The 15538-nt window shown below is 33.0% G+C and overlaps 1 protein-coding gene across 4 annotated transcripts in view; it reads right to left on the reverse strand.

Moving 5' to 3' along the window:
- Positions 1 to 2707: 2707 nt before the first annotated feature.
- UBE2K (ubiquitin conjugating enzyme E2 K) overlaps positions 2708 to 15538 on the reverse strand; it is an 80441-nt gene continuing 67610 nt past the window's right edge. For 2 of the 4 annotated variants that reach the window (XM_044680408.1, XM_044680406.1), the window contains 3 exons: positions 13161 to 13260; positions 3348 to 3476; positions 2708 to 2984 (listed from right to left, as the gene is read on the reverse strand). In XM_044680408.1, coding sequence (XP_044536343.1) covers positions 2910 to 2984; positions 3348 to 3476; positions 13161 to 13260 — 304 coding nt within the window. In that variant the 3' untranslated portion in view covers positions 2708 to 2909. The remainder of the gene's footprint in view (positions 2985 to 3347; positions 3477 to 13160; positions 13261 to 15538) is intronic. The other 2 variants (XM_044680407.1, XM_044680409.1) reach the window with 2 other exon arrangements.

A 15538-nucleotide genomic window follows, 5' to 3' on the forward strand; every position in this document is an offset into this window, starting at 1 on the left:
ACGCCAAGGGACTCCCTAGTCAACTATACTGAAATTCATCTATTCTTGGAAATTGAATGTGTTTAAATGAACATATTCACAACTATAAGCATCTTTGGGAGTCAAATCTTAGCAGCTAATTTAGAACCAAATTCTTTTAAATATTTACATACTGCACTAATTCTTCTGTCACATACTGTTTTCCAGTCATCAAAAAAAAATTAAGTAAATGAATACTGTACAATCAACTATTCTAAGTTGGGCATGTTCCATAAAATTTGTACTTAACAATAATAAAACCTATTTGGTTGGAATGTCGGCGTTCTCTAGTAACTCTGCTACTCCAAATAAGATTTGTATTTTTTTCTTTTGTAAATCTTTAAAAATACCAAATAATAAAAAAATGCAATTAGAAAAACATTTTCCACTTGGGCATCTCTTCATTCCCCAATCCATATTTTTCAAAAGTGCCATTGTTCTAGAATAGGGGGGGAGAGGAGGGTGAAAGAGACGAAGAGAGGGAGGGAGGGAGAGGAGGGGGCAATTTCAACAATTTTGCAATAACAGTCAATTTTATAATCTAGATAGATATAATACAACATAAACAAACTACAAGGGAAGAGTAAAGGGGAACTATTGAAATATTTTAAAGATATAAGGTAAATTAAATTGTAGCCATGAGGATTCCTTTTTGGAATAATTCCTCAGTACCAAGCATAATCGCATCTTCAGACTTTCCTGGGCAGCCTTGAGAAAGTATCTGACATGTACTTACTGAATGGGGTGTCCATTTGAGGCTAAAGCATCTAATCAAAGGCAAGATTCAGCTGTCTTCAAAAAAACGAAGATGTGTAATCCTTGTTCTTTAACAACCACCCAGTTCTCTTATTTCTCAGACAAATATCTGACAATTTTGATACCCTAGCAATATCTAGAAATGGTAGGCTCGGCAGATGTATTTTAATTGGGGGAAAACCAAAAGAATGTTCACCGTATAATTCTATGAATAAGGTTGTGTATCAAAAAAACATGATTTGAGATGTGACCAAGAAGAAATGGGGGAAAAGGTCCATAATTCATTACTACTCTAATGCTTCAAATACAAATTAATAGTCCTTAATTGTTTAAAATAAATAAAGAAAAAAATCATTTCCTTTGGCATCATCAGAAAATAATTGGGCTATAACATTAAAAGATCATTGTAGGAAAAATTTCATGCTTAAGCAAACACTATAGAAAAAAACAGAAGCTTGTGTTTAGTATGTTATGAACAAAAAGCTTACTGCTGATCAGGAAATCCTAAGTTTTAAGAACTAGGTTCCCTTAAATTTCTTATTCTAAGCTTTTAACATATTTAATAATGGTTCTTATTGCTTCCAATATGAAGAATATTAAAAAAATCAAATGTTCACGGATCAAAAACAATGATGTTTGCATCTTTTAAAAACTGTTATGGTTTAGACTAAAGGTGGGGAATGGAAGCTTTTTATATGGTATACCATAACCTAATCTAGTATGTCAACTTTACTTTCTTCATCTGACCTGAAAATTCCATACAATAGTTATATTTGAAGTATACGACCGTTTGCATAAAGTTAATTCAACATTCAATAAATGGTCACACTGATATCTGAATTTTCAAAACTAATAATTTTCAAACTTTTGAATTCAGGATGAAATGTCATTTTAATATGAATAAAAAGTCTGACTGTATGTACACAAGAAGGTAAGGTTTTCAATTCTTGTATTATCAGAAACATCATAAAGAAAGCTAGGTTTATAACACACTTCTATTTCTTTCTATGTGCATTTGAAGTATGTACAGGAAAACATTAACACAGCTTCCATGTGTCAACAAGGGGAAAATGTAAGCAAAAGTGAAATTTTAAGTACCTGATAAGCAATCCCTACCAATAAAGCCCAAAATAATAGAAAACTTACAAACAGTTGATTGCATCAAAGCAAGTACTCAAAGAAAATCTTCAACTGCTGAGACGGTTTTTAAAAAAATAGTGTCTGAATAGCGAAAATTAAGTTATGTTCTTCCTGTTGATTACAGGGAAACCACAACATTAAGAATGTACTGGTTTTAGAAGAAATATAATTAGTAGCCCCATTTTTTGCACCATCTCTAATACAGGAAAGTTCCAAGACTGTGTTTTAAGTATAATGACAAAATATTCCAAATATATCATCTGAAAATGGAACATAAGCTATTATAAATGGCACATTCTCAAACAGAAACATGGGGAAAATAACTTCGCCATTAGAATTTAGATATGTAAGATGAAGAGAAAGTACGTGTGGTGTCCCAATCCAATGACAGGGATGAAAAAGGTTCTGAATAGGTCACCATTTTCAACTTTGGGTAAATCTTGAATTTTCTAAGCACACAAATATTTAAAATGGTGCTCTTTTCAGCTACCAGGTTCTAAGAGGTCTAGCAAAGTACACGCATGCAAGTAAATTCACAGGCACAGAAGATCCATGTTAAAAACATTAAGGTAGCTGTGATGAATAACATCGACAATTTGGATGGCCTTAACACGCTCAAAATATTATTTAAATAATTATTCAACAAAAGCCTGAAGCAAACTCTTGCTAGTCTTGGTCACACTTCTAAATGCTAAAGTAGCATGTTTTGATGTTTTTCCATAGTCTTAGCTGAGCTCAAAGAATTTTTACACTATTTAGTAAGAAAAAAAAATTAAAGTATTTCCCCTTTTTAAATTTACACAGACGTTTAATTAGCTTTATTTACAGAGCAGGGTTTTTTTTTTCAGTCTTCAATCATGCCTAGATAATAATTAGGCAAGAATGCCAGTTTTAAAAGAATCTATGCAGAATTCTAAAAATAACAACAGATGGTGATGCTCCTCAAGAAGGGGGCAAACTGGACTGGACTACAGCAGCAGCTTTCTCTCTATGCCTCAGTTACTCAGAAGCAATTCTGTTGCAGTCTCTACATCCCATGATTTTGAAGACAAGGCCACTATTACTGCATTCTGAAAAGAAAAGAAATGGGAAGAAAAATCAAATCCCAAAGAAACATTTCCAGAATATTTTCAATTACTATTTTTGAACTGGTAAATCGTATGTAAAGTTTTCCTTCCCAAATATATTATCTATTGTATTTAACTGTATTACAGGCATATGTAACAAATATAAATCTTTTAAAGCAAAGAACAGATTTTTTAAAAATGAAGATGTAAAAGAAAATAGATAACTTTTTAGTAGACATCAAATAAAAATGATTGACAGAAAGAGTAAAGATGAAATCAGAAGCTTTTCTGGTTCCTCTCCATGACACCAAGCATTAGAAAAAAACAATAATAAAGCAAAAACTCGCATACATTGTATATACTTACCCTATCAAAGCCCATAGCACATAGGTTTTCTATTTTTTTGGTGTATTCTGGACTAGAAACTGGTGCTCCAGCATACACATGTGCCCAAAGTCGAGCTGTCTGTTTGAACATTTCCGGATTTTGTTTGTACTATATGAAAACAAAAGGAAATAATATTTGTTCCAAATAAAACTACCTAATAGTATTTAATAATTAGCATTTCATCTGCTAATACTTTAAAAAAAAAAAGCCTGACCAAACCTCCAAGTTTTATTATATAAAGAACACACTAAAAATGTTCCATGATCAGCATAGAGATCAATCTGGCATAGAAGAAAGCATACTGGATTTTTACTTCTCTTGAAGCTATTCCCTCATGTATAAAATATGGGTAATAATGACTAAAAATACCTACCTCACTTTGAAACTTTTGTAAATTTTAAAACTCTGCATAAATTTGTTATTATTAATATTTCACAGTGGGTTTCTCTTCTCTGAGTTTAAGTCTTTCCATCCTGTGTGATTCAATTATACTTTAATAAATCCTTCAAAAATCATCTGTTCAATGCAATCTGGGAAAATCTCAAATTATTCTAACTCAAAAGTACCAAAGTATCATTAGGGGTTTGTCCATCTAATAAATAATCACTAGCCTGCCTTTTTTCAAATTATATACTTTCGATAAAATCTTTTACCCCCATTGCTTAGGAAGGAAATCTTTACTAAGACCCAAAATAAAAGAGAAAATAATGAAAAACCTAGAATCTTGATAAGACTGTTTGTTGTACAATATTATTTGTAAAGGGAAAAATCATTAAAAGGGGAAATATAGCTAAGTGACAATTAAAGACTGGCAATGATTACCAAAATTAAGAAACTAAAACAAAACAAAACACAATTACTAAAAGCTAAAATAAAAATACTATGCAAATTTAAGTTTCTAATGGCATTTCTTCCATTACCATTAACAGCATACTTACGTCCCCCAAAACATCTAGAATTTTAAGTAACAAATATTTATTATGCCTGATTTCAACATTAATTATTGTTCAAATATCAATGGGAATATTATATACAGAATTGATCCAAGGAAAATGGTAATTCTTTTGTAAACATCTGGAAATAAGTAGATTATATTATTTTTCTTTCTACTTACATTGAAATAGCCTATCTTACAGAGTAATATGGATCAAATGGCTTCTTAAAAAACTACATTTACACACACTCACACAGGTATGTATGTATATATTTTTATGAAGTACAAGATTACAATTTTGTTTGAGAAAATTTTCAGGAAAAGAAGCTTGCTTTTTTTTGTCTTTGAATACAGAAAATGAACTGTTTGGAGGAAAAAAATGCCTGCAGAAACCTACACTGAATCAGAAGATCCAGAATGAACTTTGGGGTGCAATTGATTGAACTGAAGGGGGTTGAACACAGTTATTTTGAACATACACTCTTATGCCAAAGGGGATTGCCCCCAATTGGTTTTTTGAAAATGTGCCTAGCAAACACTGGTTTTGCTTTCTCCCTCTTCTATGTTCCTCTTATCTCTAATTATTATAATTCCCACTTAAAAGGTGCAATATTGTATGTACCTATAGTTAGAAGATTATTAGGGGTACAAGATGATTGTCAAATGATCCATTGGGGAGACTAGTCTTCCAAAGGAACACAGGGGAGATTGTGAGGATGGGATTAACTCTCCCTCATCTACTTTTAGATTTAATCACTGGAAGCATATACACCCCACTTATCCTTAAGTATGGGGAAGTCTGTGACCCACTTGTGCTATAGTGGGTGATGAATCAGAACTGACTGACTGCCCCCTGGGTAGTCCTAAGCAAAGCTAAAGCTACGATTAGTCCACATAAAGTGGAAGGAATTCATAGGAAGCTTCACAAAGAAGTGTCTTTAAAAGCAGTGGCAACTTCCTATGGAGTCAGTTCTTCGGAGTTCAAGTTGAAGTTCGAATTGGAAGCTGGTGAAGGATCTGCTTCATGAAGGACCTGAGACTCTGAAATTTGGTGAGACTTCTTGCATCTCTCCCTTTGAACTATCATGTGGGTGAGTGAAAAAAAAAAGCTGACACCTTTTCCTGGCTCTTCTGGAGGTACTAGCCTCCGGAGAGGCCCCTTGTCTTGGAGGAGGCCTCATGGCTAGAATGCCTGTTTAATTTACCTCTGGGTCCCTCTTTGCTGGGGCCTCTGAAACCCTGCCTGGTTTGGACAAGGCTGGAGTAATTATCTACTCTCTCTCATTTCCTTACTTTCACTTTCTCCTTTTGTAAATAAACTCATAAAAAGACTTGAGTAATATATTCTCGGCAACCACATTTTTATACATTTAGTCCAACCTTTCATTTTTAACCCTTAAAGTATATTTATATCTCTCTCTCTATATATATGTGTGTGTATATACACACATATATATATATATATACATACACTCATATTTTTATATGTACATATCAATTCACTTCAGCAAATCTTTGGTATGGCATTATTACTATTCAGGTATTGTGCTAGGTGCTGAGGCTATAAAGGTAAATATGAAGCAGTCTCTATCTTCTTGAGGGTTCCATTCATAGACATGAAGAGGTCCATATAAAATGAAAAATACAAGATCAAGAGATTTAAAAGAGGGAGTACATTTTAGGAAAAGATGCCAGATAGAAAATAGAGAATTATGTTTAAGGAGCAGTAGGCCAGTTGGATTAAAACACAAAGTGCAGGAAGGTGTGGAGTAATATATGACATGACTTGAAAGCAGACTGAGGATAGGTTGTGTAGGGCATTAAAATCCTGAAAAGTCTGCATGGGATCCCAAAGACACATGGGAATCAATGAAATTTACTGAGTGGATAATTATTTTAGCAAACACATGATGGATAAGATTTAGGATTTGAAGAGATCAATGCAAAAGACACCAACGGGAAAACTAGTCTAATAGTGATGAGGATTTAGTGCCTGTGTGAGTGGAGAAAAATATGTAAAATATGCTGTGGAGGCTAAAATAACAAGATCCAACAACTGATTAAAATGGAGGAATAAGTTAAGGAAGAGTGAGGAGTCAGGAATACTATAGTTATGTGCTGAAGGAATTGGCTAACAGGCAGGATAGTAACATCAAGAAATAGGAATATTTGAATGGCAAAGCTGAGTTGAGATCAATTAATATAAATACTAATAGATCCAGACTTGATCCTGCAATTTCCTTCAAATTTCTTCAGAATAAGGGTAATGGGAGGAATTGGAGTTGGGTAAAACATGACCTTTAACAAGAAGACTAAAGGGATCCAAGAATCAACTGTAGTATAAAATTAATTTGGTTTGTTACAGGGTTAAGAAATAGGAAAGAAAGAAAAGTACAGTTAGAAAAAAGAAGACGGCCATGGAGAATAATTAAGGACGGAGAAGCTCCTGGTTAAGAAGAAAAATTTGTTTAGGAGTAAGGCTGGGGAACGATGGAATAACAAATTTATAATCTGATAAAGTAATTCTGAAGATTTTGACTTATAGATATTAGCAGCATCAATGTTATGACTATCTTCAGGAAAGATGAGAAAAGAAGGAGTGGCTTAAATGAGTTGAAGAGTCAGAGGAATTGAAGATGAAAGTAACTGAGAGCACATCAACATATTTTTCTGAAAGCAATTAAAATTTTTTAATTATCATACAAACATTGCACAGTGGATGATAATCTTAGGGCCTCCTACTAATTATTCCTCAGCTTATTCTAAGGGCCCATCAAGTCTGAGATCAAGTAAAGACTCCCCAATGAAAGAAGTTTGGTTGAAACTAATGGTTACAAATATTCTTACATGACAGGACAACCCCTCCCCCCAATTAAATATGCCCTGACTTGCTCTTAATGTATACAAATTATTTATTTCAACATTTTACTTGGGTAGTTAAACCAACCAGACAGAGCGACAATACATATAGTATTGGGCCACTCTAACTCAAACACTTGGCATACAAATAAAATATCAATCCTGTTCTTCTTCCCAAACTCAAGTCAAAAAAGGGGGTGGGGGGTAGGGGGAATCTAATAAAGTCTCCTTTAACTCACTGTTTTATTTAATTAAAATTATTCAAATTTATTTATTGCAAAATTAAAATTTTTCAGTCCTACCAGCCAAGATGTCATTGGCTCCTACTTGAGGGTTTAAAAAGAGAAAAATGAGAAAAAAAAACTGAAACGAAAAGAAATAGTATGAATAAGAAGCAAAGAGAAGGATAAGGAATTAAACAAATATAAACTGAAACACAATGTGAGAGGCTCTGAGAGAGATACAAACATGCAAAAGGAATCATCCATACATTTAAGGATATTATAGAGAAGGTAGAGGCAAGATGGTGGATAAAGTATAGGGACTCATTTGATTTCTACCAAATTATCCTCCAAAAAGCAATGATATATCATCTCGAAATGAATTCTGGGGCAGCATGATCCAGAAGAAGACAAGATGAAATAATTTCCAGCACAAAACAACTTAGAAGGCCAGCCCAAAGGATTTAGTGCATCATAGTGGAGGTGGGGCACAGCACACAAGGGCAGGCCCCACTGAGACAACAGGCCTTGGGCACAACTAAAGCTGCAGCCAAGGTTTCCAGAGTTCTGTCATAGACAGGAGCAGGGTCAGACTGCTCAGAAGGAGAGATTATGGGAGTCCCTTTGCTAGCCCTGGGAGCAAGACTCTTGTTACATTGTCCATATACACATAGAACTCGGGAACAGTCCTGGGATAGTCCAGGGTGAGGAGGAGCACCAGTATACACCAGCATTTGCAGCCACAGGGAACCACAGTTCCAAGGGGAAAAAAAGATTCATTGGACTTACTCACAGACCAGAGCATGCAACAGGAGAGTATTAAACACATAGATCCTTACATCATACCACATTGGGAGAACTAAAAACAGCGAGATCCCCAGTGCCAGCTTTGAAGGCACAAAGAACATGAAGTTTGGAATTAAGCTCCCTTCACCACAGTTACAGAGGTCAACTTTAATAGTGTTTTTTTTTAATTAAAAGAAAAAGGCAAAAAAATGAGTTAAAAAAAAAAACCTCAAAACAGAAAGTTATTTTGGTGACAGGGTAGACTCAAACTCAAAAGACAACAAAAGAAATAGTGAATATCCAAAGCCTCCAAGAAAAATATTAATTGCTCTTAAGCCCAAAAATGATTTTAAAAAATCAAATTAAAAGAGGTTGAAGAAGAAGTTGGGAAAGGAAAGGCGAGACTGATACAGGAAAATCATTTTAAAAGAGTTAAAAGCATGGTAAAGGAGGAACAAAAAAAAAAAAAAAAAAACCACCTCTGAAGAAATTAATACCCTAAAAAACAGAATAGGTCAATTGCCAAAAGAAGCACAAAAATCCAAAGAAGAGAATTCCTTGAAATATAGAATTGGTCAAGTGGAAAAGGACGGATGAAAGCTCATTCAAGAAAACCCATGTCTCAAAAATCAGAATTGGGCAAGTGGAAGCCAAAGTTATTATATGAGACATCAAGAAACAATCAAACAAAGTCAAAGTCAAAAGAATGGGGGTGAGGTTGAGGGTTAGAGAATAATGTGGAAAAAAAAAAACTGACCTGGAAAATAAATCCAGGAGAGATAATTTAAGAATTATTAGACTACCTGAAAGCCATGATCAAAAAAAGAGCTTAAATATCATCTTTCAAGAAATCATCAAGGAAAACTGCCCTGATAGCCTAGAACCACAGGACAAAACAGAAATTAAAAGAATTCACCAATCACCTCCAGAAAGCAGGAATAGTATAGTAAAAATCCAAAACTCTGCAAAGAACTTTACAAATGTTATGTCATTTAATAGTAACAACTCTGAGAATAAGGTGAAATTACAAACCCATTTTTTTTTTAAAGCTAGCAATGTCTGAAGCAGTACCACCTAGCAGTCTTACTAAAAGCTCTATAAGCTAAAGAAATAAAGTAGAGGAAAATCAAAAAGTAAAATGTTTAAATATGGAAAAAGAGTCTAACTATGACATCTCTGACAAGAGATATAGTTAAGAAAAAAGAAAATTTCATCAGTGAACAAGGAGGCCTTCAGCTTCTTTTGACAATGAAGTCTTAAAAGTGATGTGAAAACCAGACTGAAGATGATTAACAGAGGAGGCTAAGGAAAAATAAGAGATGAAAAAATTGTGCATGGCTGAAAAGGCAGAGGAAAAACTAATAGTTAAGATTCAAGAAAAGAACATAGAATAGAATTAAGGTAGTTAAATATAGGAAAGGAGGAGAGGATTATCTGGGAAAGGTCAGAATGATCATGAGATGGATATAAAGTTCAAATGGAAATACATTTAAGTGTTCTGTGATGTTAATCTAAGTCTCCTTTACTTTTTGGCTACTGCTGAGGAAAAATAGTAATATATGCAGTTAAAACATATCACAATTGACTTATAAAAAGCATTTCAAGACTGAAAAAAGGTAATAAAATGAACCACTGGTTATAAATTAAATGTACAATAAGACATACTTATATCTATAGTGTTTTAGATTTTCCAAAGGAAATTGCTAATCATACTAGACTGTAAGCTAACAGAAAGCAAGTATAATACCTTAGTTTTATATTGCCCCATTTGCAAATACACTATAGGAGCTTAGTAAACATAATTTCCACATGATCCTTACAAATCTGTATGAAGAAGGCACAGTAAACACTGCCATCATCATTTTACCAATGACTCTTAAGAGTATAGATTCTGCATTAAAAACTCCTCATTTGATATTTTAGGTAATTACAATCCAGAGAAGTCAGGTACCCAAGGTCACAGAGCTAGAGCAAGAGACAGATTAGATTTGAATCTGGTCTCCCTTGATTTCAATTCCAAGACAATTTCTATGAATCTTAGGATCAGAGATGAGAATTGGAAGGAACCCAAAAAAGTCATCTATTTTACAGATAAAGTGAGGTTCAAAGAGAAGTGCAAGAAAACTTAATCAAGATTCTCTAATTCAAATCTCATGACCCCCAATCCAATAACCATTGAAAAAATACACTTGTGAAAAGAACAAGAGAAGTACTAAAATTCTGGGGCTTAGTCTATACTCTTTCTCCTTACCAATGACCCTGCCTAGAAGATTCAAAACTGATTAGGGGGTGGGAGGGGAACAGTCTGATAAACATGGAATTCTCTCTCATTTTTTAAAAACGGTGTTTCCTTTAACAGAATCATGTAATCTTAGAAATGGAAAGGCCTTTAAAAATCACAAAAATTCCTGACATCACAATAGTTGTCTTCTGACTTTTCCTCTTTACTTCTCCTACATTCTGTTGTTCTGATCTCTCATTTAAATCAACTCTTTAAAAAAATTTGAATTTTCTGCATGGTAATCAAAATTAACCATATGAAAAAAGCTGAACAAATAAATACATTTCACTTCTTTCCTTGCAGGGATAATTATTTCAAGGTATTTAGATAATGTCAGGCACAGGTAATATTAGTATTGGTTGGTTTTACTGAATTTTTTTCCCTCTCTTAGAAACAAGGGATAATAATTTGGGAAGGAGAGAGGATGCTATAAAAAGAAAATATGTGGTATAAAAACCCAACCTTCAACAAAGTTACAATCACATGGGGGGAGGGGGGAGCATCTCAGTAGCAAAGTTGAGAGCCAGACTTTAGACTGTTGGTCCTGGGTTCAAATTTGACCTCAGATATTTCCTAGCTTTGTGACCTTGGGCAAGTCACTTAACCTCAATTGCCTAGAGACCTTCCATTCTTCTGTCTTAGAACTGATATGAAGACACAGAAGGTAAGAGTTGTTTTTTTTTTAATCCCACTGGGAGAAGAAAACAGTCATGCCACTTACTAAGAATATACAGCAAGATCATATATAATTGAATGTTAATCTGTTAAGAGTGCAAACTAAGTGCTATAGGTCTGACCGGGCTACTACTCGGCTCAAAAATCTCTTTGAAAGAACTTTTGGAGTCAGATGGGATGGATGCAGATCAAAGCATACTTGTTCTTCACATCAGCGTATTTATGGTTTTATTTCTGGGATGTGGTTTAATATGAAGTATGTTCTTATAACAATGACCAATATGGAAGTATGTTTTGCGTGACAATATATAAATGGCCCAGATCAAAATACTTATCATTTCTGAGTAGGAGAGGAAAACAATTTGGGTCTTACAATTTTGGAAAACTTATGTTGAAAATTATTATGACATTTAATTGAGAAAACAAAATATCTTTGAATTTCAAAAAATCTCTCGGCTCTTTATTGCCTATTTAGATTTCCCATGTGGAATAAGAGGTTGTCCAAAATCTGGAAAGATCTTCCCTTTTGAAGTTTAACTCCTAGGGCTATCCTTCCATGAATTCTAAATTCTAACCAAACTAATCTATTTTCTGTCCTTGGAATTTTCCTTTTATGTTCCCTGTCATCTCCATGAGTTTCGTTGTTGTCAATACTGTTCACTATGGTTTCCCTACCTTACAAAGTAAGTTTACTCTTTAAAAATTTTCTATCATTTCTTTCATGAAATCTTTCTTTATCCCTTGGCTTAGTAATGACTTTCTCTTCAATCAGTCCAAAATGAATGTCCAAGAGACATCTTCAATGTAGGTAAGTACAAAATTCATTAAATTTTCTCCTGACCTTCCTTTTTCTTACAAATTTTACTTTTTCTGCCAAAGATACCATCAACCTTCTAAGCTTTCAGGTTCATAACATCAGTGTTACTCTCAATTCCTTATACTCCTTCATCTAATAACTTTAAATGTAACACACAGAATCATTCTTAAGTCTACTTAATATAATTTGTGTAAGGTATATGTTTTTCTCCCCATCATAGTTAGTAAAATGACAAAAATATTTGATAACTTTCCAGTTAAAATACATCCTGCTGAAATGGAACTCAAAATAAGGACAGGAAGTAGAGCCAGATTTTAAAGTAACTACTTTTGAAAATGAATAAAATTGGTCTATAAACTAATTTTAGTCTTGACTGGAGGTACTGAGCACACATTAGCTAAAAATTAGTTGCCAAAGTCAAAAAATATACTTATTATTCTGTGCATGCTATTAAAACAAATATCAAGTAGAATAAAACACATAGGTATGTTATTAAGTTTTATATTCAGGATTCAAAATGCTTAAAAATTAGACAAAAACATCTTTTAAAATCTTGTATACAGGGGCAGCTGGGTAGCTCAGTGGAGTGAGAGTCAGGCCTAGAGACAGGAGGTCCTAGGTTCAAACCCGGCCTCAGCCACTTCCCAGCTGTGTGACCCTGGGCAAGTCACTTGACCCCCATTGCCCACCCTTACCAATCTTCCACCTATGAGACAATACACTGAAGTACAAAAAAAAAAAAATCTTGTATACAGTAAAATCTACTAACCTACCTCCCGAAAAAAATTATAACAACCCTTCTAAGAAGTTATAGTAAGTTCATTTATTCTTGTTCAAATAAAAAGTTTATAAATATGACATCCTTTGCTGAGTTATACGGAAGCCCTCAAAGTCTACGACTACAATAGAATGTTAACTAACCAAGACTTGTTTTCCGTTAAATTAACAACAAATGCCATGTATTTAGTAAGAATGTATAAGAAGTCAATCCCTATTTGAGTTAGGAATAGGTAAATTGAATTTTCAGTGATACCTAGAAGATTACTAGAACAGGCTAATGAATATATCTTCTATAATTAATCCCATCACAGCACACTAACTTTTAAACATTAGAGAAAACATATGATGAGTGTAATTTTTGTCTAATATGCTAAGTTTTAAAAGCCTATAAAGTGCAAAAGAACTTCTTACTTTGTGTTAAAATATTCATATACCTTACCTGATTTGCTACTACTGCATCTTGTGGATCATCTGGTTCTGCAGCTGCCAATAATGCTTGTAATGAGAGCAATACTGTCCTCAGAGTCATTGCTGCTGCCCTAAAATTTCAAATATAAAAATATTTTTAATAAAACGTTCTAGGTGTTCCAGTAAGAAAACTGGGGGGGGGGGGGGGGAGGAACAATTTTTTTGAAAACTAAGAAAATTGATAAAATGTTTAAAGATAATCTTTCTATTTTCACTTTAAATGTGAATGTTCCTTTACATTTTTCAAAAAGCCCTAATATTTCAATTGGGTTTTCACAATGACTCTGCTGTAAAACAAGGGGTTGAGATATTATTACTCCCATTTTTAGATGGGAAAACTGAAGCTCAGATATTAAACGACTTGCCCAAGACCACATAAGTAGAAAATCCAGGTCTCATATCCATAATCTTCTAGCACTATATAATCTGTAACCTTTCCACTACACTAGAGATCTGCAAAATACAGTGAGGTTTGTTTTTTGTAGTCTTCAAGCTGAGAATAGTTTTTATCTTTGTAAATGACTTTTTACTGTATTTTAAAATGCAAAAATCATTCTTAGTTCTCAATCCTCACAGAAATAGGAAGTTCACCATGACATCGCCAATCTCTCAGGATTATACAAACTGAAGTGAATTGTTAATTTATCTTGATTTTACATTCCTTTCTCCTAATTTACTTTCTCTTCTATTTTTCAAAAAATTTTAGTCAATATGAATTGACCTTAGTTGACAAATCAGTAAAACCAAATCAGCATTACATAGGGAGATCAAAAGTAAGGAAGGAAATCTTTCTTCCTTTCCACTACAGATAGGTTATATAAATAGAAAGCTTATTATTAACAATCCTAGCAGACTAGAAGAATAGAAAGTGTCTGTTTCATTTGTCAGTCTTTAGGGAGCTACAAGAACAAAACAAAGGAGAAATGTTATCCTCTCTACTAACGTATATTTGTTTTTAGGGGGGCAGAATTCAATGCACATTATAGCATTTCGTACTTCCATGATGTGCCAATGAAAACAAAAATTTGAACAAAGACAAGGAAAACAAAATGTTTTAATGTATTGATAAAGTCCTAAATTTACCTCAAAGTTGAAAAATTCATTATCAGTAAAATAGTTGGAATATACTGAGTATGGTGTAATCTTCCTTCAAATTAAAGAATAAGTAAATGAGTTGGCTCTCACATATTTGGGGCATTTATCAATTTTTTTTTAAAAAGCAAGAACTATTTTATGATAAACTTCTTCCCCAAAGAGAAAACAACAAATATTGTACCAATGCCAAATCAAAAGTAGGTAAAAAAAGAGTGCACAGTATAAGTCAGCTTTTATTTCAGAGTGATAAAAATCTGCAAAAGTAATTTCACTAATGTACAAGTTCTGAAAATTCCTTACCAACAACCAAGATATACAAGAGTCCTACAACTTTAAGTCTGAGCAGTTGCCATGGCAGGAGAAACTAAGTAATTTGCTCAAAGTTCTGTGTTCATGACTACAAACCTAGTCTCTACCCCAACATACTTCATGGCTTCTCAAGCAAAATTTATTTCATCCAAACATTTATCGCACTATGTAATAATGATGACGAATATCTGGTTTTGAATGTTATCAAATATCAATATTCATAAAGCCAGAACTTTACAGATTAATAAAACAAATATTTTAAGGAAAATAAAGAGTGTGTTATCTTTCTTGGAGGTAAAATCAATTAGTTCATTTGGTTGGCCTTATAAATTGTCTTTTATTTTGAAATGAAATTATACATTATAAAACATATGAAGCTTTGTAAATACAAACTCATAAAGTTAAAAATTCTCAATGATAATTACTTTTTCAAGTAATAGTTTCTTGAAAAAATAATTACAGATTTTACAAAAATTATCTTGATATTTTTAAAGAAAATAATCACTTAAAATAACTCTTGGACTGGAAAACTTGGGCTGGAAATAGAAAAATTTTAATATTCAAGAAAGATCTACAAATTAAAGATAAAAGAAACTATTGTATTTGGTAGTTTTTAATGGCTTCGCAGAAAAGTATTTGAGAAATAATTTTTGCATTTTGTGACAAATTTCATATCAAATGAGCCCTGATGAAATATTTCCTAACTATTAAAATCACAATTATAAATACTAGTTAAAAAGACAAATCCAATTCATATGTAAATCTTTTAAACAACTAACAACTATCAAACTAAAGGCAATAATTTTTATCTCAAAACTTCATTTGGTCATAATTCTGGTAATCCTTCCAAAAAGTTTACAACAAAACCCATGAAATACATAATACTTCAAAAATCAAAATATATCTCCTTACTGTCTATCCTACATTAATAAATATTAAAATTTA

Source organism: Gracilinanus agilis, chromosome 6 (genome assembly GCF_016433145.1).
Source record: "Gracilinanus agilis isolate LMUSP501 chromosome 6, AgileGrace, whole genome shotgun sequence".
Lineage (NCBI taxonomy): Eukaryota > Metazoa > Chordata > Mammalia > Didelphimorphia > Didelphidae > Gracilinanus > Gracilinanus agilis.